Source organism: Drosophila simulans, chromosome 3R (assembly GCF_016746395.2).
Source record: "Drosophila simulans strain w501 chromosome 3R, Prin_Dsim_3.1, whole genome shotgun sequence".
Lineage (NCBI taxonomy): Eukaryota > Metazoa > Arthropoda > Insecta > Diptera > Drosophilidae > Drosophila > Drosophila simulans.
This window is the reverse complement of record NC_052523.2, coordinates 20,267,142-20,290,384: the sequence shown is the minus strand read 5'-3', so window position 1 is coordinate 20,290,384 and position 23,243 is coordinate 20,267,142. Positions and strand designations below refer to the sequence as shown.

Sequence of the window (23,243 nt, the reverse complement as noted above, 5' to 3'; positions counted from 1 at the left end):
CCTATGGCAATAAAAAAAATATATGTAGCTCTCGAATTTTCCTGAACTTTTACTCCTTTCAACTGACAATTTCCCCTGCGAAGTACACACTAGTTGACTCGCTCGCACACACACGAACTGACTCGAATGTTCTGGCCCTTTCTCGCAGGGAAATCTCGAATTTTCCCCTCCCGGCGATTGAGTATAAATAGCGGCGCAAATTTCCCAGTCGCTTCATTTGAAATCAAACAGCCAAAGTGAAAACACTTCAGCAAACGAAAAATAAAAAAAAAAAACAGTTCAGAGTGACAGTTGAAAACTGAAATTTCTTTACCAAGTGAAAAAATATAAAAGCAAAACACAAAGAAACATACAATTAAGTGAAAACTATCCACAAGAAAACTCATACAAGTTTAAACCACAAATCAAAAGAAATAGCCAAAATGCCAGCTATTGGAATCGATTTGGGCACCACTTACTCCTGCGTTGGAGTCTTCCAACACGGAAAAGTGGAGATCATTGCCAACGACCAGGGTAACCGTACCACTCCATCGTACGTGGCCTTCACCGACTCGGAACGCCTTATCGGAGATGCCGCCAAGAACCAGGTGGCCATGAACCCCAGGAACTCTGTGTTCGATGCCAAGCGTCTGATTGGGCGTCGTTTTGACGATTCCAAGATCCAGGACGACATAAAACACTGGCCGTTCAAAGTGATCAACGATAACGGCAAGCCAAAGATAAGCGTTGAGTTCAAGGGCGCGGATAAGTGTTTCTCTCCCGAGGAGATTAGCTCGATGGTACTCACCAAAATGAAGGAAACTGCAGAAGCCTACCTGGGCACCACAGTGAAGGACGCTGTCATCACTGTGCCGGCCTACTTCAACGACTCCCAGCGCCAGGCAACAAAGGATGCCGGTGCCATCGCTGGCATTAATGTGCTTCGCATCATCAACGAGCCAACAGCGGCGGCTCTGGCCTACGGCCTGGACAAGAATCTGAAGGGAGAGCGCAATGTGCTTATTTTCGACCTGGGCGGTGGTACTTTTGACGTCTCCATCTTGACCATTGACGAGGGATCCCTGTTTGAGGTGCGCTCCACTGCGGGAGACACCCATCTGGGTGGCGAGGACTTTGACAACCGCTTGGTTAACCACTTTGCCGAGGAATTTAAGCGCAAGTACAAAAAGGATCTGCGCTCCAACCCACGCGCACTGCGTCGCCTTCGCACTGCAGCCGAGCGCGCAAAGCGCACCCTTTCCTCCAGCACGGAGGCTTCTTTGGAGATTGACGCCCTGTACGAGGGACACGACTTCTACTCGAAGGTGAGCCGCGCCAGATTCGAGGAACTTTGCGGTGACCTCTTCCGCAACACACTGGAGCCAGTTGAGAAGGCACTCAAAGACGCCAAAATGGACAAGAGCCAGATCCACGACATAGTCTTGGTTGGAGGCTCTACTCGTATTCCCAAGGTTCAGAACCTGCTGCAGAACTTCTTCGGCGGAAAGACCCTGAACTTGTCAATCAATCCGGACGAGGCGGTGGCCTACGGAGCAGCCATCCAGGCAGCCATTCTGTCGGGCGACGAGAGCAGCGAGATCAAGGACGTTCTACTGGTCGATGTTGCCCCACTCTCGTTGGGCATAGAAACCGCCGGCGGGGTGATGACCAAGCTGATTGAGCGCAACAGCCGCATTCCGTGCAAGCAGTCCAAGACCTTCACCACCTACGCCGACAACCAGCCGGCGGTGACTATTCAAGTGTTTGAGGGCGAGAGGGCTCTGACTAAGGACAACAATGTATTGGGCACATTCAACCTCACTGGCATTCCGCCCGCACCCCGTGGAGTGCCCAAGATCGACGTCACTTTTGATTTGGACGCAAACGGTATCCTAAATGTGACCGCCAAGGAGCAGGGCACTGGCAACGCCAAGAACATTACCATCAAGAACGACAAGGGTCGTCTTTCGCAGGCGGACATCGACCGCATGCTCAGTGAGGCGGAGAAGTACGCCGAGGAGGACGAGCGCCATCGCCAACGGATCACCGCCCGCAATCAACTGGAGACCTATGTGTTTGCTGTAAAGGAGGCGGCCGAAAATGGTGGCGATCGCATCAGTGCAGCCGACAAGAACAGTATTCTGGAGCGTTGCAGCGAGACGATAAAGTGGTTGGACAGCAACACCACCGCCGAGAAGGATGAGTACGAGTACAAACTGAAGGAAATGGAACAGTTCTGCAGCCCCATCATGACCAAGATGCACCAGGGAGGTGGTGGAGATGGCCAGCAGGCTCCAAACTTTGGACAGCAAGCAGGCGGTTACAAGGGTCCCACCGTCGAGGAGGTGGACTAATTCAAACGAAGTCCTCCTATGTTGATCTCATAACCAAAAATACTCAAATATCTAAAAATATAGTTCCAAAATGCTATTAAGTATTAATAAATATTATATATGACTTGCCAAAGCACATAAAATTTGTTTATTTTTAAAAATGAGTAATCGGGTTGTTTGGGGGAACTGGGGAATTGTTCCAAAATAATGGATTAACCAGATGGATAATATCAATGTTCGCATAGCAATGTTATTTACTTGGGCAGGCCTTCGCGTTCGGCCCAATCCAGCCAAGATCCCTGGTAGTTCTTTACATTCTTGAATCCCAATGCGGCGGCAGCTTCTGCAGCCTTAAGGCTCCTTTTGCCAATCTTGCAGTGAAATATAATCTCCGTTTCTGGCTTCGGTTTTTCACGGCCATATTTGGATTTAAAAAGCTGCTCACTGGCCGCCAATTCCTGACTAACCACGCCCAGAGGAATGTTGATGCTGGCGGGGATTTGTCCGGTTTCCTTCAGCTCCTCCGGCTCCCGGACATCGATGAGCAGTTTCTGTGGTTCGCTGGGCAGTTTCTTGACCACGTCGTAGTCCACGATTCCAATTTGAGGAGCCTGGCTGTAGAAACGCTGGAGAAGATTGCTCTGAGTATTCCTGGCAGTGCTGAGCGCGATCTGGGATCTAGCGACCCTCAAGGCCATCATACAGTGTCGCATCATCGTTTTAATGTGCTTTATAAACAATTATATTCAGAATAAATACCAATATTACGTAAAATCACAGAGAACAACAAATGAATGCCGGCTGTCAGCTGTTTAACACAGTTCACCTCGATTGCACAATGAGGTGAATTTAAGTGAAGGTCCACTTATCGAATTGGCGCGAACTTTTAAAAATAAGCCGAACAAATTTATTGATAAGTATATATATGATAAGTATATATATAATATGCCAAAATTAAACAAGTTTCTTATGTGTTTTTTCACAAAGAATAGCTTTGAAGAGTTGCAATACCACGACCAATACTTTTCTTTAAACATTTACAGCACTGCTGGCGCCAAATTCAAAATGCCCTTATTGATTGCCCTTAAGCCGCCGACGCAGATGCTCGATTCGCAATCAAATCGGTTGCCATGGCGAATAATTAACACTCACGGACTTCGTGGAGTGTGTGTGTGTCAAGGCCAGGAACCAAATCACCCGTCACCGCCTGATAAGTTCAACGAACAAGATTCCCGGCGTCCGGGCTTGATTGAATCAATTAAACGGAATGGATTGCGATCCCGGATTCTGCGCTGAAGTAAACACTGGGTGGCGCAAGGCATAGACGACTGGTCATCTTGTCGTCGGCAGCGGCACGCGCTTGTCTAGCCAGAATGGGTTTTGCTTCATTTTCAGGTTCACTGATAGCGTGGACTCCGCAAAGGAGGTGAGTGTGGAACCCCGGAGCGTTATTTGGCCCGATAAGCTGGCCACAGACATAGACTTCTGAATCTTTCTGAATCCTCAGCAACGAGGGGTTCAACGACTGCGTTTCAGCCTGGTATCTCTTATCAAAGCGTTCCCTGATAACGCCCCACCTCAACAATCGGTGTTCTACTTCAGAAGCGCGTGCCTGAATGAGTTAATTGATGGATGGTTTGTTGTTGTTCTCAAATATATTTCGACGTTTATTGTATAAAATATAGCTTAAAACTACTGAAATGGCAACAATACACAGAGTTAGCTTCGCAGGATGTTCACAAAATACATTTGCCTAGGACACGAGCGTCTAATGCTAATACAACAAGTGATGTGAGCAGATGGGGGACAGGACTTTGCACTGATTCGGTACATAATTGTGGCTCCTATTTTCATTTGGAGCCGACGATGTGGCCAAGGGACTCGCCAACGCGGATCTTCTGACCGGCGATAATATCAAATTTGAAGTTCTTTGGCGCCTCGAAGAGCAGGACTATGGTGCTGCCCATGTTGAACTGGCCCACCAGATCCCCCTTGCCGAACTCCTTGGGCGCTTCTGTTAGTTCCTTGTTCAAGACCAGTTCATCGTACTCGTAGGTGCTAGGCGGATGCTTGCCGACATTGAATCCAGTCCAACGGTTCGTCTTCAGATCGGCATCCATGTAGATTTCGACGGATCCCACGTTAGTGGCACCCACGGCGGTGTAGGAGAAGAATCCGTGCTTCCACTGGCCCATGTACAGCACACGTTCGTTGAGGCAAAACAGACCAGGCAGCCAGCCGGCAACTTTGGGGCTCACGGACAGCAGTTCGCCGGAGAAGTGACGACGAATGGTGGGCTTCCAAGCGGTAGGAGAGTGGAATCGGTGGTAATCTCCGGGAGCCAGATATATCACGCACTGGTACAACTCCGTAGAACCATCGCTCTTCTTTTTGAGGGCCTGAGCATAGGAGGCACCGGAATTGGCCTGCTCCACAGTCTCCAGTGGGCCAAGGAAGTCCTCGATGCTGTAGCTAACACCCTTGACCTGCTCTATTAACGAGTCCGAGGCGCTGCCAAAATGTAGAACCTTACCGTCGGCGGGGGAGACCAGTGGAGCCTGCTGATCGATGACACGAACGCCCTCCTTAAGTGGCCTGGTAAAAAACTCAGCCAGACTATTGTAGTGCTCATACTCCGGATACATGGCCTCGCTCAAATTGACATCAAACGTGTTGGAATACCATCCGTAGACGTAGGGACGCAGACTGGGAGGCAAGTAGCAAGCGGCCAGCCAGCCCCAGCATCGGCTGATTATGCGCAGTGGCAGGGAGCAGTAAATGCGCGACTGGAGCTCGGACGCTGTCCGAGGTTTTCCTTCCCTTTCGCAGCGATTCTTCTGCAACTGCCACTCGATGGCGCCAAACACACAGATGCCCATGGGAGCCCAACGCAACAGGAAGCCCGTCCACCGTGAGAGTATATTGCGCCGAATCTGAGCTAACTCCTGACTAGGATTCGGTTGTTGTTTATGTTGCGGGCGCCGGTGGTGTAATGGTGCCTCCTTGGAGGCTGGATTCGAGGAGAACTGGCGCAAGTGACGGGCCACCGGCAGACTGGCATTCTGAGCCTGCGGCTGCGGTCCTTTAATGGTCTGCAGCTGTAGCTGGGCCGGCTGATGCTGCTGCTGCACCACCTGTCTGAGATTGCCGGCCTTCAGCAGGAAGCGGCCACGAGGTACGAAGTAGGAAACCATTGTTGCTCTCTCTATTGATAAACGGCAGCCCCCGCCGCACTAATCACGTAATCACGTCTGCCTATATGCCCAGATAAAAATGGCACGATGTGGAACTGGTCGCGGCTTCTGTTTTTTGTTTCTGTTTGTTTAATCTGGCGCGATAAATTCGGTTGGCTTCTGAGTGACTGAGCTGCGTAGATCCGCAAATCTAGAGATTCAGCCGGAACCTAGGAACAGTTGCAAATCAAAACACTAGCATTCGGTGAGAGGATTTTGGTTCAGTAGGCACTCTTGTGTCAGAATTTAAATGCTCGTGGGAGGAGAAGTTCTGGACGCTTCAATTGTTGCTTCCGTATCGCTGAGCCGCCTGCAAGAGACTGAAAGTTTTCCATGGGTCGTCAAATGCGAAGAGGCTACAATGTGACCACCGACAGTGCTGCCAGCTTTTGAAAGCTAGATTTAAAGCGACCAATTTCGGGCTGCCCCATTGCTAGAAATTTCGAGCTTGATAACGGAAACTTTTCAAAAACAAAATTTTCCTTAGCAATTACATATGTCAGCTTTAAGTGCAAATCTTTATCAGTTTCTCTATTTTTTGTTTTGATTATGATTTTACTCCACTCTTGCAATTTCTTTGCTTATCAATGTTTGTGGCTTAACTACAATACAAAGATTGCAAAGGTCAATGTCCTTAACCTTTAATACTTTGTCTATATGTGGGGTGCTAAGTACGTCATTTCAAATTTTTTTAAAGTACTTCCTTCGCATAATTTACCTAATCTTATTAAAACTGACGTAAATAGCTTTTTGGCACATTGTGCTCTCATTTTTGTTAAAGGTATGTTTTACGCTAAAGTGAGTTTAAAATGGAGTCGACAAAAAATTTAATAAGTCCTTGGATATCAGGGTTGTCTTATAGCCCGTTCGCTAACTAAAAACTATTATTTTTAAAAATTGTATGTAGGTTCTTGCTCTTTTCTACTATGAAATGTTTTCTATAGCTAAAATAGCTAGTTTGGCAGCACTGGCGACGGCACTCCGTCTAATGTTCTGTCGCTTACCAAAACAAACCAAAAGCCAAACCCCTCGAGTTCTCTCTTATCAGCGAGAATTGTGGTCAAGGCCTGCAGCTCCGCGGCACGCTTAAGCCTCTCCGGTGGACACAATTAGGCAATGTTTTTGTTTAAAACTGGTTTTTTGTTATTTCTTTCTTTTTTACTGTCCCAGGTTGTTGTTGGTTGACAATTTACTGTCCGATTAACTGCGCCATTTTTCCACACTCTTTTTCGGATGGGGTGGCAACTCTGGTAGAATTTGCCAACAGCTGATGGATTATTTGTGTTTTTACACTCGGTGAAAGATTTAATTGTATGCAAAAATCGAAGGACAACAAACAGCAACGACAATGAGCGAGGCGGAAAAGCAGGCGGTGTCCTTCGCCTGTCAGCGATGCCTGCAGCCCATCGTCCTGGACGAGCAGCTGGAGAAGATTAGCGTGCACGCAATGGCGGAGTTATCATGTAGGTGATGGGTGATACACTCTGGAAATCCATCTAATAATTCACTTCTTCAGTGCCCATCTACGGAGACAGTGGTAATACATTGGACCCGCAGGACGCCAGCAGCTTCGATCACTTTGTACCGCCCTACAGGCTTACGGACTCCATAAATGGCACTGGATTCATGCTGGTTTCTGATGGCAGGGACAACAAGAAAATGAGTGCTGCTTTTAAGCTGAAAGCGGAGCTGTTTGACTGCCTCTCCTCCAACTCTGAGATTGACCATCCGCTGTGCGAAGAGTGTGCCGACTCCATGCTGGAGATCATGGACAGGGAACTCCGCATCGCTGAGGACGAGTGGGATGTGTACAAGGCTTATTTGGACGAACTGGAGCAACAGCGTGTAGCACCCAACGTTGAGGCCCTGGACAAGGAGCTTGACGAACTAAAGCGCAGCGAGCAACAGCTTCTGTCGGAGCTAAAAGAGCTCAAAAAGGAGGAACAATCGCTAAATGATGCCATTGCCGAGGAGGAACAGGAGCGAGAGGAGCTGCACGAGCAGGAGGAAAGCTACTGGCGCGAATACACCAAGCACAGGCGTGAGCTAATGCTCACCGAGGATGACAAACGAAGTCTGGAGAGTCAAATTGCCTACTCGAAACAGCAGCTGGACAAACTGCGCGACACCAACATATTCAACATCACCTTTCACATCTGGCATGCCGGGCATTTCGGTACCATTAACAACTTTAGGCTGGGTCGATTGCCCTCTGTATCCGTGGACTGGTCAGAGATCAACGCCGCTTGGGGCCAGACGGTGCTTCTGCTCTCTGCACTTGCTCGTAAGATAGGGCTCACCTTCGAGCGGTATCGCGTGGTACCCTTTGGAAATCATTCGTATGTTGAGGTGCTCGGCGAGAACCGAGAGCTCCCACTTTATGGCAGCGGCGGATTTAAGTTTTTCTGGGACACCAAGTTTGATGCTGCCATGGTAGCTTTTCTCGACTGCCTCACCCAGTTCCAGAAGGAGGTCGAGAAGCGCGACACCGAGTTCCTGCTGCCCTACAAGATGGAGAAGGGCAAGATCATCGATCCCTCCACGGGAAATTCCTATTCTATTAAGTAGGTTTAGATATAGCAAAGATTTTTCCTATAATAATGATGGTTTCCTTACAGAATCCAGTTTAACTCGGAGGAGCAGTGGACCAAGGCACTGAAGTTCATGCTGACCAACCTGAAATGGGGATTGGCCTGGGTTTCTTCACAGTTTGTGTCACCGTGATTTTTCTTTCTCTTTAGTCTTTAAAATGTATATTTATAAATTTCTTAATTATCCCCATAGTATTAAATCTAAATCTTTCAAATTTTAAATGAGAAGTATTTATATTTTTACGGGCTGCTTTAATTTCAGGTAAATTAAGAGATAAGAACGTCTTAGTTACATACTTAATTCGAAAGTTATTTATCTAGTTTTGTATGGCTTTTTTCTGTGTTCTTGGCTCCTCCTCCTCGCTGCCGTCAGAGTCAGAGTCGGATCCAGAGATGTCATCGCCTATCCATAGTGTGCCCTTTTTCTTCTTTTTTGCCTTGGTCTTGTCTACGGCGGGGGATTTCCTCTTTGTGCCACTGGAAGTTGCTTCCTCGACGCCTTTCTCCTTGTTCTCCTCGGCCTGCTTGAGTCCCTCCTCGAAGGCGTCGTTTACCTTTTCGGTCAGATTAGCCCTGGCTTCGTCGTACTTATCGTCCTTAAAGTCGTGCTTGGGCACGGCCAGCAGTTTCTCGATCTTTCGCTTTTTACGCTCCTCGGCCTCCCGTTCCCGTTCGCCCTGCTTCTCCAGCCAGGCGCGCACCCGCTTCTCCTCGTTGATATCCCGCAAACGACGACCACTTAGATCGCGGCAAGCCTCGCGATTGGTTGTCTTTTCAATTTGGGCACCAATGGCTCGAAGCATGGAACCGAATCCTCCTTTGCCACCGAGTTGGCGGAGAACGCAGTGAACATCTCCAGATGAAAGTTCTCCCTCCAAGCGCTTGCCATTGCTGACTAAGTAGTATTCCTCTGGCTGCAGGTTCTGTAAAAAAAAGCCACATTGCAAAATCCTATGAAACTTATACATAACGTACTCACTATTTTCTCCGCAATCCGACTGTACAGCTCATCATATTTAATGTGATCCCCACAAGAAATTATATATTTACTGTTTATAAAAATATTTATGCCCATTTCGACGACCTTTTCGATAACGATTGTTATTTTTAGTCTGCTTTGTGCTGCATTTGCGCCAGCGGTGCGTGCGTTAGAAAGAGAAAGCGGTGATGCAAGCGTTATCGGCTGCCCTAGGGTTGCCCCCTTTTCGATAACGTTGCTCAAAATGACTTAAACTCGCGAATTAATGTGTGATCCTGGACATATTATCGCTGAAATCCCATTAAATAAGCCTAGGTAAGTAATTTTATAGGAAAATCTTGTCAAATCCATACTCTTCATTGCATTTCCCATCTTGCCGCCATTGCGTTTTTATTTCTCAGCAAGTTGGCAGCCCTGGCTCTCGCACACAAAATCTCATTAATTAGTTCGCATTTTAGACGACGAAGGTAAAATTTTAGCGACGCGTTCAACGTAAATTTGCAGCCCCTAAAACATTGAAAGTTTCGCAAAATTAATACAAACCGGTAGCGGCTAAACTTGACCGTCAAATGAAGTGTACGAACAGAGTGCAGAGCAAGTAAAATGCGGTAAATTTACAAACGCAGCCACGTCACAGAGAGCGCATTAAAGAAAAAAGAAGAGAGTGCGGATTTTGGCAGCGAAATTCGAGTCTGAACAATGGACATTAAGCGAATGCACTATAGTGCGGTGGCGGCGACGGGGACGGTAATTGTTAAGCCCAGTTTTCGGCACCGCTGGTAGGCAGCGGGGTCGGGGCGGAGGCGTGGCGGTTGTAGGAGGCGGGGGAGCGGCATTAAAAGATGGCAGCACAAAAGCGAACAAGATACATACATATACGTACATATAGCGGCAAGCTGAAAAGGCAAATGAAAAGTCCCGCATTCAAATCGCCTTGGTATTGGTATATTGGCATTAGTTTAAATACACTCAATAGCCAAAAGCGAAAAAAAGCAAAAGCAAATGAAAAGTGGAGACTCATGTGAGCAAAACGCAAACAAAAAGACCAGCGCAAGACGCCTCTCTGTGCGTGTGTGTGTGTGCGTGTTGGTGCTAATGTGTCAGTGTGTGTGTGCGAAAAAGAGACGAAGAAAATAAGCAGCAAATGAGCAACCAAAACCACCCCGCCATTCCCTTTTCGCCGTCTCTTCAGTTCTGTGACTTTGACTGACATTTTCTAGCGCCGCCGCCGCAGAAATAATCAAAATCAAGTTTAGTTCTATGCAAATTAAAATTTGATTTCGCAAAGTGTGAAGAAGAAGAACACGAATCTAATGCAACCGTGTGTGTCACCCGCCCGCCGGTTTCGCAAATTTCCCACATCTTTCTCTTCCTTTTCCCTGTTTTTCTTTCTCCTCATTTTGTTATCGACGGTCATTCATCTTCTAGTCGATTTTTGTCGTTCTCCTTTTGCCCTCTTTTCGCTGGCGTGCCTGAGTGTGCGTTTCTGTGTGCTGTGCGTGAGTGGCCCAAAAAGAATTTGGATAATGTGAATACAGAAATATATTAATTATAAACTAAATCATTTTGCAAGGCCCGCAAATTCGTTGCGAATGAATGGCTATTGTCAATTGTTGGCCATTTGCTTTGTTATAAAGGCAGGCAGTCTCTTTCCCCTGCCCTTTCCCACCCGCCTCTCTCTCGCTTTGAAGATAGCTCACTCACTCTCCCCGTCTTTTTCGTGTGCGCCAGTGTGTGTGAGCGTGCGTCTGTGTGTGCGTGTCCCTGCACTGCTTTGCCGCCTTCTTTGTTCCCCTCATGTGAAAAGGGGAGGGGCGGGGTAGTCGATTTATATATCCATATCATTTGCGCCTGTTTTAAGGCCCACCGATCATGTGCCATTAGACCTTGTCCCACTCTTCCGGTTATCAGCCCAAAGCTAACCCAAATTTACCTCTCTCTTTTACAGCAGCAGCGATTCCAGGGGTCAGCTTCGAAACCCAAAAAGTACACTCAGCCTGCGAACTTTCACGCTGTTTAACATAGCTAACTAATTTTTGTACAAGAGCAAGAATAAGTAGTCGCAACCAAGTATTCATATGTACATTTATACAATCCTGTATATTGGAACGGACAACTATTTATAATCACAACAACCACATCCGGATCATCGTAGGATCGAGCAATTCTGAAATACCAACTGGTGTACACCAAGAAACCCCAAATCCAAATCCCAGGCCCCCAAGAAAGGAAGTCAACCGATTATAGACATATATATTAGGCGACTAATCGTATATTCCAAAACACTCCATTAGCGTTTAGTTAGGACAGATATATTTATACGTATACATATAGATGTTTAACGAAATTTTCAATTAGGCGCCAGATTAGGAACGAAATAAAGCAATAAACGACGAACCTCAGCGTTAAGCAAATAGATCAACCTACCTAGATTGAGAATATATAGTTTATATAATCCAAAAAAATCAAGCCAAGTCGAGAGTAAGTCGAAAGTAGTAGAAAATCAAAGTATTCAAATCTCTCTTAGAGTTTTCTGTTAGCAGCGAGCACCATTTAGATTGCCGCAAATACACCTGTTTAATTAGCAGACACTTATTTAGATTTTGTACGTAGCTAGGAACTAAATCTGCAAATTTTTTATACATCCCCTTCCGATTAATGCGGCCAGGTGCAGTAGTTGCAATTCCGGTCCTAGTGTAGAGTCAGTAGATTGTCGCTGTAGCCTAGTGTATAACCCGATCAAAAAAAAAGCAACAGTCCCGTGACATCCGACAGCCATGGACGAGTCGCAGCCGAAGACCCTGTACGTGGGCAACCTGGACAGCTCCGTGTCCGAGGACCTGCTAATTGCCCTCTTCAGCACCATGGGCCCCGTCAAAAGCTGCAAAATCATTCGGGAACCGGGCAACGATCCATATGCCTTCATCGAATATTCCAACTACCAGGCAGCCTCAACAGCCCTGACCGCCATGAATAAACGCCTATTTCTCGAAAAGGAAATCAAGGTAAGCTGATTAGCTTCTCTTTAGTTATCATATGGCCAGCGGTCATTTTTATTTATTTTTTTTGAAACTACACTCTTGCCACACATATTCCCCACGACCAAGCCCTCATGTTATTTTTAATTAGGTAGAACTTAATTGATTATTACCTATTAAACGAATGCTCTTCGCAGGTCAACTGGGCCACCAGTCCCGGCAATCAGCCGAAGACAGACATCAGTTCGCACCACCACATATTCGTGGGCGACCTCAGTCCCGAGATCGAGACAGAGACACTGCGCGAGGCTTTCGCCCCATTCGGCGAGATCTCCAACTGCCGCATTGTGCGCGACCCTCACACCATGAAGTCAAAGGGTTACGCCTTCGTGTCGTTTGTGAAAAAGGCGGAGGCAGAGAACGCCATCCAGGCGATGAACGGCCAGTGGATTGGCTCGCGGTCGATACGCACCAACTGGTCCACGCGCAAGCTGCCACCGCCTCGCGAGCCCTCCAAGGGCGGAGGCCAGGGAGGCGGAATGGGTGGCGGACCGGGCAATGGGTCCGGTGTAAAGGGAAGTCAACGCCACACCTTCGAGGAAGTGTACAACCAGTCGAGCCCCACCAACACCACCGTATACTGTGGCGGATTTCCGCCGAACGTCATCAGTGACGACCTGATGCACAAGCACTTCGTCCAGTTTGGTCCCATCCAGGACGTGCGGGTCTTCAAGGACAAGGGCTTCTCGTTCATAAAATTTGTTACCAAGGAGGCAGCCGCCCACGCCATCGAGCACACGCACAACAGCGAGGTACATGGCAACCTGGTCAAGTGCTTCTGGGGCAAAGAGAACGGAGGCGATAACTCGGCCAATAACCTCAATGCCGCAGCTGCCGCGGCAGCAGCCTCAGCCAATGTTGCCGCCGTTGCGGCAGCCAATGCTGCGGTTGCCGCTGGAGCGGGTATGCCCGGACAGATGATGACGCAGCAACAGATCGCCGCCGCAACAGGGGCGGCGATACCCGGCCAAATGATGACACCCCAGCAGATTGCAGCGCAGTATCCATACGCGTACCAGCAGATGGGCTACTGGTATCCCCCTGCGGTAAGTGTTGTATTCTTTAAATGCGCAGTGACCTAAAGATTGACCCTAACTTCGGTGCTTTTCTGCAGGCTTATCCCACAACCCAGATGCAGACGCAATACATGCAGCAGGGCTACTATCCCTACGCCTACCCTACCAGTGCTCAGCAAGCGGGAGGAGTCCGTAAGTTTACTTTTCTCTGCTGCTGAATAATCGTGACCTTGGCTTAAACAGCTTGCATACAATTTTCAGCGGCTGGATACCGCATGGTGCCGCCGAATGTAGCATGGGGCGTGCCCGGAACTGTGGTGCCCGGTGTGACGGCTGCCGCAGCATCCGCGGCCGCTGCAGCGAACGGATCACTTGCCCCCCAAATGATGTACAGTGCTGCGATGCCACAATACCAGACCCAATGAGCTGAGATGTGACGCCAGCTTCGACGCCGTTTGCAGCATCCGGGAAGTCGCCCCCAGCCGCAGCCACAACCACCTCTGCTGCATCAGCTTCCGCACCTGCAGCAGTTGCAAGCGCATTACGCACGTTTAGGTTACGTACAATACCGAGTAGTAACAAAGTCGGAGCCGCTCCTGGCCATGCCGTTGACCAGCGGCAGCAGCCACATTGACGGTGGCAATGTATCTGGAGATTATTAAGGATGCGCGAGTGTCCAGTTTGAAGTTGTGGCTACGGTTGCGGCTGACTGCGGTGGAAGGAAGCGGAAGCGGAAGCGGAATCGGGGGTGGTATAGACCCCCAAAGTCGAAGGTTAAGGCGGTGCGTGGAGCTCAACTTCAAGTGATCCACGCCGGCGACAACTGAAAGAACATCAATTGAAAAGCTCCGGGCGATGGGCGGGTAGCTGTAACAATCTAATCCAATCTAAGTACGTGTTAAAATAATTTAATGATTTCTAATTTAAGCAGATATAGGCGTATAAACGAAACGGAAATAAAATAAACCGAATGAGAAATTCAACAAAAACAAACAAACAAAAACTGAACAGAGGAAATGCTAATTACGCGCGACAGAGTTAAAACAAAAAGAAAACAATCGAAACAAAAACGTGACAAAGCAAATTGTAATTGTAACTATGTGGATCATGTGTCAACGAAAACTGAAGACGGAAAGAGGGTAGAGTCGGTGGGATGAAAGGATAGCCACAAGCAAGCAAGCCGAATGCAAAACAAGAGGAAAAACAAATTTAGTCACTAAGAGAATGTAAATTCGAGCATACATATTGTATATTTCCAATGTGGAAAACGAAATGCGATATAAATATGTAAAATGTAAAATAAAGAAGCAAAAAAATATATAAAACAAGTGAGAAAACGAACGGACGCTGTTTTTTATATAGAGATAAAGAATTCAGATGTTTAATTATGCTTTCAAAATTTAATTTATATCATTGATGATAGAAGTGGGGTTACTACTGCTACAAATCTGGTGGTTTCAGCTTGAGTCTAAAATATATTTAAAGGGTAATTAACCGTGCTAAAAAACTTAGCTTAAGGTAAAACATACATACATGAATGAATTTTATAGCTTTAATATTCTCTAGTGAAACGCAGTTTTTCTGCGAAACTAGTTTTCATGAATGCTTAATTCTTCTGCTTACTTTCTCTTAATTTAAATGCACCTGGTGATGTCAGCACTTGCTCAATTCTCAATACACTACCAATGGTTTCCAATAGCATAGCATTTTCGATGACTGTTGATGATTAAGGATGCAATTGTGATGTTTCTTGAAATCGATTTTATTTAGCGTATTCTATAGATTTCTTTATATATATAGTTTTATATGCATGTAGTTTTTTTTTGTATCTGTGTTTAGTAACTAGTCAAAGAACTCAAATTCCGGGTGGGCGAGCTGCGTTGAAGCTGGTTCAATGTGTCGCGATAAGCGACGGGCATGTGCTCGGGTGTAGATGTATCAGATCGATCTGATAACACCAGATCCATACGCACCTGCTAGGTACAACATTTTTGGGTGTGTTACTAATAATATAGGTGAATCGGAGACGATTGTATTTATGGCTGTAGGTACATAGATTGAAACAAAGGAACTAAACTAGACTAACCATACGGACAGTGATAACTATTAAAACTTAAATACGATTCTGCGCTGGTAAATGTATCTTTGTGTATAAGTATATCATCGGTCTTAGGTCTACGCTTACTTCTAGATTACATATAGCTTGTGGATGGGCACTCAATGTACAACAAAAATATGCTCTATAGTTCAAGGATACAATGGAAGTAGTTGTGAACTCCTTGGGCCGCCTGTCTTACAAAAAATCACTACGGAATGTTTCAAAAAAATAGTTTATAAAGCAATGTGGCCTTGAATTACTATCATAAACGATGATAGGGCAAACCTACTATTCTAGCAACTCCATTGAAAAGTACAGATCTTAGAAATATATATCATGTTAAATGAGTATAACGATAGTGGAGCTGCATGGCAAATGTTGCACCACATGGACATGGTGGTGAAACGAGGAAACAATACAATATTCTTAGGCTAAAACACAAGAAGTAGCTGGGAAACAAATCATATTGAATAACTCACAGGTAAATACAAATGTAACAATGTTTGTGAAACGAAAAGTCTACTGATTGAATAGAACCTTAAGGGCGAAAAATATGGGTCACATAATCAAAACTAGTGCAACGACAAAGGGTTGCGCTCTGAGACTCACATCACAGCTGCTCCAAATTGGATTGATGAAGGAGGGCAGGATCACTGGCTAGAACAGACTAGATGGTGATGTCGCCATAATCTTGCGACCACTTCTCGTATGAGTTAAGGCTCTGCGGTGCTACCGAGCGCCTGATGCGCTTGAGCGAACTGTGAAAGTCCTGCTCTGTGATCGCACGCATTGCACTGATGTCCAGACACTTCACTTGCTCCACATTCAACTCTCGAATGGGCTCCAATGCGGCGTCCTTGGCCAGTGCCGTTAAGTCGGAGCCCGAGTATCCATCTGTTATCTTTGCCAGGCGACGCAACGCCTCGGTATCCAACGGACTGCCTTGCTTCTGCAGCAGTCGATTGAGGAGCAGCTCGCGGGTCTGCTCGTCGGGCAGTGAGACGTAAACGCGCTTTGTGAACCGACGGAGGGCTGCCTCGTCCAGTTCCTGCGGTCGATTGGTGGCGGCCAGCACCACGATCCTATCTCCGTCTGGATTTCCAGGCAGCCCATCGAACTCCACCAGAAACTCGGTCTTCAGGCGACGCGATGCTTCATGCTCGCTGCTGCTTCGCTCTGAAAGCAACGAGTCCACCTCGTCGATGAAAATAATGGAGGGCTGCATGTGACGGGCCACGGCGAAGAGAGCCCTCACCAGTTTCTCGCCATCCCCCACGTACTTGCTGGTCAGCGAGGCAGCCGAAATGTTCAAGAAGGTAGCACTACATTCAGTAGCCACGGCGCGGGCCAGCAGTGTCTTGCCATTTCCGGGAGGACCAAACAGCAATAGACCCTTGGCCGGTGCACGAAGCCCTAAAAAGGAAGGAGAATTGGTTATGGTGACGGTTCTGGTCACAGAATAACCAACTCACCCGTAAAGAGTTCCGGTCGGACGGAGGGTAGAATGACCATTTCCTGTAGAGCCTGCTTGGCCACATCCTGACCGGCAATGTCAGTCCACTCCACTTTGGCCCCACCCTCGACGATCTCGTCGAGTATAAGTTGCACCAGCTTCTGTTCCACTCCCTTTACACTAACCACCGGAGTGCTGGCGCCACTGCCACTGGGTCCGTTGTTGTTTATGGGAGTCCGGGAACGCTGTGGCGGCGTATTACGCCCCGAAGACTGTAATATAGTTTAATTAGTATTTTAATTTCTGAGTATTTGCCAAATGTGCATAAACAAATTTAGTCTACTTATCAGATACTCACAAATTGGCGACGAACGGCGGGAGGCGTTGCAGCTGTCTTGGCTGGTTGCCTTTGGACTGCGCTCACAGATGTTTTGGAGCCAAGGTTGCGAGGCAGCGTTTGTGATTTGTTGGCCACGGCCAAGTTGACGGGTCGTTTGGATCCAATTGTCAGTTTGCGGCCAGATGCTGTGAAAGAATTAGCACATCAGAAATGGATAATGCGGAAGAATATAGTCTTTTACAAGTTTACAATTTGGCCAATCGAAATAAAAATTATAAGAAAATCAAGTGCCAAGTGAGGTGATAGGGATTGACTGATCGATCTGCTTTTGGTGGCTTTGCGCTGGCGTGCGAGGATCTTGTTGGGTGCGCGTTAGCTGGTGATGAACTTACCAGTGGGTTGGGCACTGGTGGTGGCCTTGGGCCCATAGCCACTGCTGCGCACCCTTAGCTTCATGGGTTCGTTGGTCATTCCCGCCAGCATGGGCTCCCTGGTCTTCTGCGGCTTGCTTCGCGCCTCTTCTTTCTGCTTCTCCTTTAAGGAGAGGCGCTGCATTTGCAAATCCTGCTCACGCAGAGCTGCTCACCGGATGAACACGTGCATATGGACAAAACGGAGGGACAACAAAAAAGCAGGGGAAAACGTGCAAAATGAAATAAACAAAAAATGAGGTAAACAAAAACTATGTTTTAGGGGTATAGAAAATATGACCGGTCACTTACCTAGAAAATGGAGACGATCCCGCGCCATCGAAAGGTTTGTCTGCATCTTGTCGTGCAGGCGCTGAGCCCGATCCCACACATCACCACGTCCACTCCAGCAATCGACAGCTATGCCATCCTCCAGCTCCTTTATACCCTTTCGGTAGAGCTCAATTGCCAGCTCTTTATGACCTGGAAAAATAGGATAACATTATTTTATGCTTATTTTATAACATGAAAAGGAGTTATATCCAGTATATTCAAGGAATTTTATAAATAATTTGTCCACGAACGTACGCTTATATAGCATTAGAATTTAAAAATCACATGTTTGGAGGACTTCCACTCAATGAAAGTCCATCAAGGCAGACAACCCTCCTCCGGCTGACATTTGGGGCATCCATTGTGCGCGCGTTTTGCCTTATTGATTCTCACACTCGACAGACAACAAAAGCGGCTAGCGGGCGATGACTCATTGAGCATTCGAGCACTCGAACTCGAACTGGAGCTGCCACCCCCGTCGCCATCACTCACCTTCGTTCTCCTCATCAATTTTGAGCGCCTTGGAGATGTACTCGAAGGCGCGTCGATGGTGATGCTTTTGCTTGGCCAGCAAGGGATCGCCGGGACCAGGTGAATACCCTCCTCCCGGACGATTGGCGGCCATCTCCAAGGGTTGAATGGGCCTGAAACGCTGGGGCTGATTGGATAACTGCTGCTCCTGTCCGTCGCCTTCACGGTTCAGCTCCGAAGGATGGTTCAACGACTGCTGCTGCTCCTTGGAGGAATTCTGCACCACGATTTCAATATTACAGTCGCGTCGGTGCGGGCGGTAAATCACCTTTGTGCTCGCACCGTATAGGTAGCGAAAAATACAAAACAGCTGATAAATCAGCGAGCGCAGAACGTTGAAGAGAAAGATTATGGGGAACGAGACGACGTAGAGGTTCTGTTTGTGAACGGAGGACGAGTAGCCGCCGTACGAATGGTGGTGGCCGCTGCGTGGGGAGCACGTTGTGGGGGTCAGGTCATCTGTGGTGGTGGTGTCGTCGTCGCCGTCGGGTGAGCTGCCCGGACTACGGCGATTCGATGAGGAGCCTCCACCGGCGGCAGATGAACCGCCGGCAACAACGGCAGCAACGTTTGAGGCGCTCGACGAGCGGTGCGTGGATTGGCGACCACCGACTCCTCCGCCGGATGATCCTGCCCCGCTGCTGGACTTTATTGGTGACTTGGTGCTGCTGCTGCTGGCGCTGGAGGAGGACGACTGGTTTTTAGTGCGTACCATCGATATCGATTCCGCGCTGTCTGCGCGTCCAGCACTCCGCTCTCCTTGCCTTAACCCCGTGAAAGTTGCACGGGGAAGTTATCCTTGTTAGCCAAATCCGTTGGCCGTGGCACGCGTTGGTATCGATGCCGCACAAAAAAACAAACAAATCTCGAATATTATTGTTGTACGTCGTTCGAGCTAGTGCTCATTTTGCTGATATCCGAGAGTACTGATTTTCTTCCGCACTTACAACTCTCACGACGTTGAAAATTGAAGCTAAGCTCTGGAGTCCCAGTCAGTGCTGCCCAACTATCGATTACCAAAACTAGCGGGCAAAGTTAGGAAGTCTGACTAATAGCCAATTTCAAAGTTTAAATGGTGGAATGTAACGGATGAAATATAATTTGGGAGATTTTCACTGAAGTGCAGTATGGAGACATTTATAACTGAAGGTTAGTTTGATTTATTGTCTTGTTTATCATTTCCTTTTTCTTTATACGAATATTTTTAACTGAAAACATTTCGTGTCCTTTGCAACATTCTTAACGGTTGCTTGCTTCAGCGGAAAAACGCTAACTTGGCATATCGTAGAGATCCAGCTGTCAATAAAGTTGCCAGACAGTTTCGGATCCGATGTTTTTGGATGGCAATATTAAAATTACCTGATCAATTTTAAACAACTGCGCGAAACAATAGTTTTGATTTGTTAAATTCGTAGAATTCTAACACAATTTCCGGAAAATTGGGGGAACACATCCCATTATTTGGCGGTCGCCCGGTGTGGCAGCCCTGGTAGCAGCCCTGGTAGCTGGGTTGCGATATATCGACCTTGATACACCAACTGCCATCCCCATCACTCTGGGTTGTTTTTTTTTTGCGTTTTTGCATAACAAAATCATAGAATTTCGGCCTAAACGCCAGCGATCTCTGACCAGGAGAGCACGAGCACAGGAGCGGGACATCTCACTTGGAGAGCAGTCGGAATGGGACAGTACACGGCGTCGCAGCGCAAGAATGTTAGGATCCTGCTCGTGGGCGACGCCGGGGTGGGTAAGACGTCGTTGATTCTGTCTCTGGTCAGTGAGGAGTACCCGGAGGAGGTTCCTCCTCGGGCTGAAGAGATTACCATTCCGGCGAACGTGACGCCCGAGCAGGTGCCCACCAGCATAGTTGACTTCTCGGCCGTGGAGCAGTCTGAGGATGCCCTGGCCGCCGAAATTAACAAGGCGCACGTGGTGTGCATAGTGTACGCCGTGGACGATGACGACACCTTGGATCGGATCACCTCCCATTGGCTGCCTCTCGTCCGGGCAAAGTGCAATCCCTCCCTGGACGGCGAGGGTGATGCCGAAGCGGAGGCGGAAGGCGACGCACAACGGGAGCCCATTCGCAAGCCAATCGTTTTGGTGGGTAACAAAATAGACCTCATCGAGTATTCCACCATGGACAGTGTGCTGGCCATTATGGAAGACTATCCCGAGATTGAGAGCTGTGTGGAGTGCTCTGCCAAGACGCTGCACAACATCTCCGAGATGTTTTACTACGCCCAGAAGGCTGTGCTGCACCCGACTTCTCCCTTGTATATGATGGAAGAACAGGAGGTAAGTGCTTCCAGATTGGATCTAAGGTCCGCAACTATATCATTGCGCCGTAATCGGCAGTTTTGCGATAGGTAATCAGCTTGTATTCTTCTAATAAAACTCCGCAATTTCAGCTCACATCCGCCTGCAAGAAGTCGCTGGTGCGCATCTTCAAGATATGCGACATTGACGGGGACAATCTGTTGAATGACTACGAGCTGAATTTATTCCAGCGACGCTGTTTTAACACACCCCTCCAGCCGCAAATCCTTGATGAGGTGAAGGCCGTGATACAGAAAAATGTGCCCGATGGCATATACAACGATGCGGTCACCCTGAAGGGCTTCCTCTTCCTACACTGCCTTTTTATTCAGCGGGGAAGGAACGAGACCACCTGGGCGGTGTTACGGCGCTTTGGCTACAACGACCAGTTGGAGATGTGCCAGGAGTATCTTAGGCCACCGCTGAAAATACCGCCTGGCAGCAGCACAGAACTCTCGCACCGCGGACAGCAGTTCCTGATTGCCGTGTTTGAGCGCTATGATCGCGATGGCGACGGTGCCTTATCGCCTGAGGAGCACAAGATGCTCTTCAGCACATGCCCGTCTGCTCCGTGGTCCTACTCCACCGACATTCGCAAGTCCTGCCCGATCAACGATACAACTGGATGGGTGACACTGCACGGGTGGCTATGTCGGTGGACACTGATGACGCTGATCGATGTGGTCAAAACAATGGAGTATCTGGCCTATTTGGGCTTCAATGTTCATGAAAACGACAGCCAGTTGGCGGCAATTCACGTAACTCGAGAGCGCCGCATCGATTTGGCCAAGCGCCAAAGCAGCAGGTCCGTTTACAAGTGTCATGTGATTGGGCCAAAGGGATCAGGAAAGACTGGATTGTGCAGGGGATTCCTGGTGGAGGATATGCACAAACTAATCGGAAAGGAGTTTAAAACGAATGTGGTTAATTGCATCAACTCTGTGCAAGTGTATGGTCAGGAAAAGCACCTCATTCTTCGCGACATCGACGTCAGACACGCCCTCGATCCCCTCCAGCCACAAGAAGTCAATTGCGATGTTGCCTGCCTGGTCTACGACTCATCCAATCCCCGTTCTTTTGAGTATGTGGCACGCATCTACATCAAGTATTATGCGGAGAGCAAGATTCCAGTGATGATAGTCGGCACCAAGTGCGACATGGACGAACGCCGGCAGGACTATCTAATGCAGCCGTCTGAATTCTGTGACAAGTACAAGTTGCTGCCTCCGCATCTCTTCAGCTTGAAAACCAACAAGAAAGAACTGTATACCAAGCTGGCCACGATGGCAGCGTTTCCGTGAGTACACCTTTTGTGATCCACACTTGGGTGCTTCTTTTGTAAGCTAATACGCCTAGCCAAAGGCAGTGAAATACTTTTGGATGCACTTCATGTAACGTTGGTTCATAAACCAACCCTTAAAAGTATTTCACTTTATAGTAGTTTTAGATTGCATCTAACATTCGGGATTAATGGTTACTTATCTTATTATCTTCTCTTCTACCCCTTTTTGTGTGATGGTTGGTGTCTGTTTTCTGTGTTGTTTGATGTTTGTACACGTCGACGGCTTCGCGGATATGCAGTCGCTTCCAGGCCGCATGGATACTGTTCTACAAGCACAGGTTGGTACAGCTGTGGGAGTCGGCGTAAGTGTTACCATTTAAACTGAACTCGTTACTAATATCAGCCTTATATTTGTTGTTCCATCTGCCACGGTGCCCGTATTACTTCCTTGGGGGCGCACAGATTCCCATCCATAACCGCTTGATTAATGTGGTGTGCGGCAGCATCCTGTAGTTCTTAGTTTTATCGTTACGATACCTTGTAAAATCTTGCCTATGCTTTGCCATTTCTAATTCGATTCTTTTCTCCCACAAACAGTCACCTGAGGCAATTCGGCCTGATGACGGAGGACCCCAAGCTGTGGTTAAAGGCGGGACTGGGAGTGGCCGCAGCTACCATGCTGGGATTTATAGTGCTGAAAACGATAAGTGCTGCCGGAGCCCACACCCGCTAGGTGAATCCACTAGGATAAGGGGACGGGCTTAACACACGATTACCCCGTGGTAAACACGTTGAAGTTTGACAAATTCATGTATCTTATTAATTATTTAATTGCTTGGTACTGTAAATCCAAATTTATTGTTACAAAAACTAAAGCAAACAATGAAAGGGACACACGCCGATGCTCTCATTCCTGACTTGTAAATACACACACCAAGTTCACTCGCAGGAATTGGGCTGGAGCAGTGGCCAGTCGAGCACATTGTGTACGCTGCATTTCTAATCGTATATTAACTTACTTAAACCATGTTCTCTCTGATAAGTCAAATAAGCTATTGTTACCAGCATACTCGAGTAACGAAGCAACCAATATCGTGCATAACTGATAGTGATATGTACACGTACTGCGTTCTATATAAACCAATATATACGACATCTAGAGAATCGCCGGGTTCGGCGATATCGCACTTTTGTAAATACGCGCAAATCCCCTAGTATGAGCAATAAACCTATCTATATGTGTGGATTAACATATAGTGATATTTAATGGCATTCGATGTTTTAGTTATTTCACTTTCCCCAAAAGGA

The 23,243-nt window shown here is 47.6% G+C and overlaps 8 protein-coding genes across 25 annotated transcripts; 4 read left to right on the top strand and 4 right to left on the bottom strand.

The window, feature by feature from the left end:
* Window positions 1-208: 208 nt before the first annotated feature.
* On the top strand, window positions 209-2,448 carry LOC6729335 (heat shock protein 68). Its single transcript, XM_016174824.3, has one exon. It carries the CDS (start codon window positions 423-425, stop codon window positions 2,331-2,333), a length of 1,911 nt encoding a protein of 636 aa, XP_016035977.1. The 5' UTR covers window positions 209-422; the 3' UTR covers window positions 2,334-2,448.
* Window positions 2,410-3,161, bottom strand: LOC6729334 (rhodanese domain-containing protein CG4456). Its single transcript, XM_002104615.4, has one exon. The coding sequence runs from the start codon at window positions 3,026-3,028 to the stop codon at window positions 2,567-2,569; it is 462 nt and encodes a 153-aa protein (XP_002104651.1). The 5' UTR covers window positions 3,029-3,161; the 3' UTR covers window positions 2,410-2,566.
* A 787-nt stretch (window positions 3,162-3,948) lies between these two features.
* LOC6729333 (phosphatidylserine decarboxylase proenzyme, mitochondrial) lies at window positions 3,949-6,688 on the bottom strand. 2 transcript variants are annotated; one of them, XM_016177364.2, is made up of 2 exons: window positions 6,550-6,688; window positions 3,949-5,865 (listed from the first exon to the last, which is right to left on the bottom strand). In XM_016177364.2, the coding sequence occupies exon 2, from the start codon at window positions 5,504-5,506 to the stop codon at window positions 4,163-4,165; it is 1,344 nt and encodes a 447-aa protein (XP_016035976.1). In that variant the 5' UTR covers window positions 5,507-5,865; window positions 6,550-6,688; the 3' UTR covers window positions 3,949-4,162. The 2 variants fall into 2 exon arrangements, with proteins under 2 accessions (XP_016035976.1, XP_016035975.1); XM_016177363.2 differs by having other exon boundaries at window positions 3,949-5,855.
* A 181-nt stretch (window positions 6,689-6,869) lies between these two features.
* LOC6729331 (beclin-1-like protein) lies at window positions 6,870-8,358 on the top strand. Its single transcript, XM_002104612.4, has 3 exons — window positions 6,870-7,008; window positions 7,062-8,109; window positions 8,164-8,358. Exons 1-3 carry the CDS (start codon window positions 6,894-6,896, stop codon window positions 8,267-8,269), a joined length of 1,269 nt encoding a protein of 422 aa, XP_002104648.1. The 5' UTR covers window positions 6,870-6,893; the 3' UTR covers window positions 8,270-8,358.
* Window positions 8,359-8,367: 9 nt separating this feature from the next.
* On the bottom strand, window positions 8,368-9,250 carry LOC6729330 (replication stress response regulator SDE2). The gene is made up of 2 exons (XM_016177362.2): window positions 9,116-9,250; window positions 8,368-9,059 (listed from the first exon to the last, which is right to left on the bottom strand). The coding sequence occupies exons 1-2, from the start codon at window positions 9,209-9,211 to the stop codon at window positions 8,454-8,456; spliced, it is 702 nt and encodes a 233-aa protein (XP_016035974.1). The 5' UTR covers window positions 9,212-9,250; the 3' UTR covers window positions 8,368-8,453.
* Window positions 9,251-9,293: 43 nt separating this feature from the next.
* Window positions 9,294-14,510, top strand: LOC27208018 (nucleolysin TIAR). 14 transcript variants are annotated; one of them, XM_039295595.2, is made up of 5 exons: window positions 9,294-9,430; window positions 11,064-12,120; window positions 12,291-13,199; window positions 13,268-13,361; window positions 13,413-14,510. In XM_039295595.2, exons 2-5 carry the CDS (start codon window positions 11,893-11,895, stop codon window positions 13,592-13,594), a joined length of 1,413 nt encoding a protein of 470 aa, XP_039151529.1. In that variant the 5' UTR covers window positions 9,294-9,430; window positions 11,064-11,892; the 3' UTR covers window positions 13,595-14,510. The 14 variants fall into 14 exon arrangements, with proteins under 14 accessions (XP_039151529.1, XP_039151535.1, XP_016035968.1 ...); XM_039295601.2 differs by lacking the exon at window positions 9,294-9,430 and adding an exon at window positions 9,493-9,582 and having other exon boundaries at window positions 13,431-14,510; XM_016183640.3 differs by lacking the exon at window positions 9,294-9,430 and adding an exon at window positions 9,493-9,582.
* Window positions 14,511-15,181: 671 nt separating this feature from the next.
* LOC6729329 (spastin) lies at window positions 15,182-19,352 on the bottom strand. 2 transcript variants are annotated; one of them, XM_002104610.4, is made up of 6 exons: window positions 18,296-19,351; window positions 17,783-17,953; window positions 17,453-17,638; window positions 17,079-17,245; window positions 16,740-16,992; window positions 15,182-16,680 (listed from the first exon to the last, which is right to left on the bottom strand). In XM_002104610.4, exons 1-6 carry the CDS (start codon window positions 19,047-19,049, stop codon window positions 15,935-15,937), a joined length of 2,277 nt encoding a protein of 758 aa, XP_002104646.2. In that variant the 5' UTR covers window positions 19,050-19,351; the 3' UTR covers window positions 15,182-15,934. The 2 variants fall into 2 exon arrangements, with proteins under 2 accessions (XP_002104646.2, XP_016035966.1); XM_016177361.3 differs by lacking the exon at window positions 17,453-17,638 and having other exon boundaries at window positions 18,296-19,352.
* Window positions 19,353-19,666: 314 nt separating this feature from the next.
* LOC6729328 (mitochondrial Rho GTPase) lies at window positions 19,667-23,207 on the top strand. Of its 3 annotated transcripts, none has more exons than XM_016174826.3 (4): window positions 19,667-20,632; window positions 20,746-21,950; window positions 22,235-22,273; window positions 22,533-23,207. In XM_016174826.3, exons 1-4 carry the CDS (start codon window positions 20,015-20,017, stop codon window positions 22,666-22,668), a joined length of 1,998 nt encoding a protein of 665 aa, XP_016035964.1. In that variant the 5' UTR covers window positions 19,667-20,014; the 3' UTR covers window positions 22,669-23,207. The 3 variants fall into 3 exon arrangements, with proteins under 3 accessions (XP_016035964.1, XP_016035963.1, XP_016035965.1); XM_016174827.3 differs by having other exon boundaries at window positions 19,668-20,632; window positions 22,235-22,297; XM_016174825.3 differs by lacking the exon at window positions 22,235-22,273.
* Window positions 23,208-23,243: the final 36 nt, after the last annotated feature.

Excerpts from the sequence above, each read along its gene's own strand:
- LOC6729335 (XM_016174824.3), top strand. The coding sequence starts at position 423 with ATGCCAGCTATTGGAATCGATTTGGGCACCACTTACTCCTGCGTTGGA.
- LOC6729334 (XM_002104615.4), bottom strand. The coding sequence starts at position 3,028 with ATGATGCGACACTGTATGATGGCCTTGAGGGTCGCTAGATCCCAGATC.
- LOC6729333 (XM_016177364.2), bottom strand. The coding sequence starts at position 5,506 with ATGGTTTCCTACTTCGTACCTCGTGGCCGCTTCCTGCTGAAGGCCGGC.
- LOC6729331 (XM_002104612.4), top strand. The coding sequence starts at position 6,894 with ATGAGCGAGGCGGAAAAGCAGGCGGTGTCCTTCGCCTGTCAGCGATGC. Across the intron at positions 7,009-7,061 it reads CGCAATGGCGGAGTTATCAT|TGCCCATCTACGGAGACAGT; the intron begins GTAGGTGATGGG and ends TCACTTCTTCAG. Across the intron at positions 8,110-8,163 it reads GGAAATTCCTATTCTATTAA|AATCCAGTTTAACTCGGAGG; the intron begins GTAGGTTTAGAT and ends GTTTCCTTACAG.
- LOC6729330 (XM_016177362.2), bottom strand. The coding sequence starts at position 9,211 with ATGGGCATAAATATTTTTATAAACAGTAAATATATAATTTCTTGTGGG. Across the intron at positions 9,060-9,115 it reads GTCGGATTGCGGAGAAAATA|AACCTGCAGCCAGAGGAATA; the intron begins GTGAGTACGTTA and ends TTTTTTTTACAG.
- LOC27208018 (XM_039295595.2), top strand. The coding sequence starts at position 11,893 with ATGGACGAGTCGCAGCCGAAGACCCTGTACGTGGGCAACCTGGACAGC. Across the intron at positions 13,200-13,267 it reads GCTACTGGTATCCCCCTGCG|GCTTATCCCACAACCCAGAT; the intron begins GTAAGTGTTGTA and ends GCTTTTCTGCAG. Across the intron at positions 13,362-13,412 it reads TCAGCAAGCGGGAGGAGTCC|CTTGCATACAATTTTCAGCG; the intron begins GTAAGTTTACTT and ends TGGCTTAAACAG.
- LOC6729329 (XM_002104610.4), bottom strand. The coding sequence starts at position 19,049 with ATGGTACGCACTAAAAACCAGTCGTCCTCCTCCAGCGCCAGCAGCAGC. Across the intron at positions 17,639-17,782 it reads GGATCGTCTCCATTTTCTAG|CTCTGCGTGAGCAGGATTTG; the intron begins GTAAGTGACCGG and ends TCCGGTGAGCAG. Across the intron at positions 16,993-17,078 it reads CCGCCGTTCGTCGCCAATTT|TCTTCGGGGCGTAATACGCC; the intron begins GTGAGTATCTGA and ends ACTATATTACAG.
- LOC6729328 (XM_016174827.3), top strand. The coding sequence starts at position 20,015 with ATGGGACAGTACACGGCGTCGCAGCGCAAGAATGTTAGGATCCTGCTC. Across the intron at positions 21,951-22,234 it reads GCCACGATGGCAGCGTTTCC|TCGCTTCCAGGCCGCATGGA; the intron begins GTGAGTACACCT and ends GCGGATATGCAG. Across the intron at positions 22,298-22,532 it reads GTACAGCTGTGGGAGTCGGC|TCACCTGAGGCAATTCGGCC; the intron begins GTAAGTGTTACC and ends TCCCACAAACAG.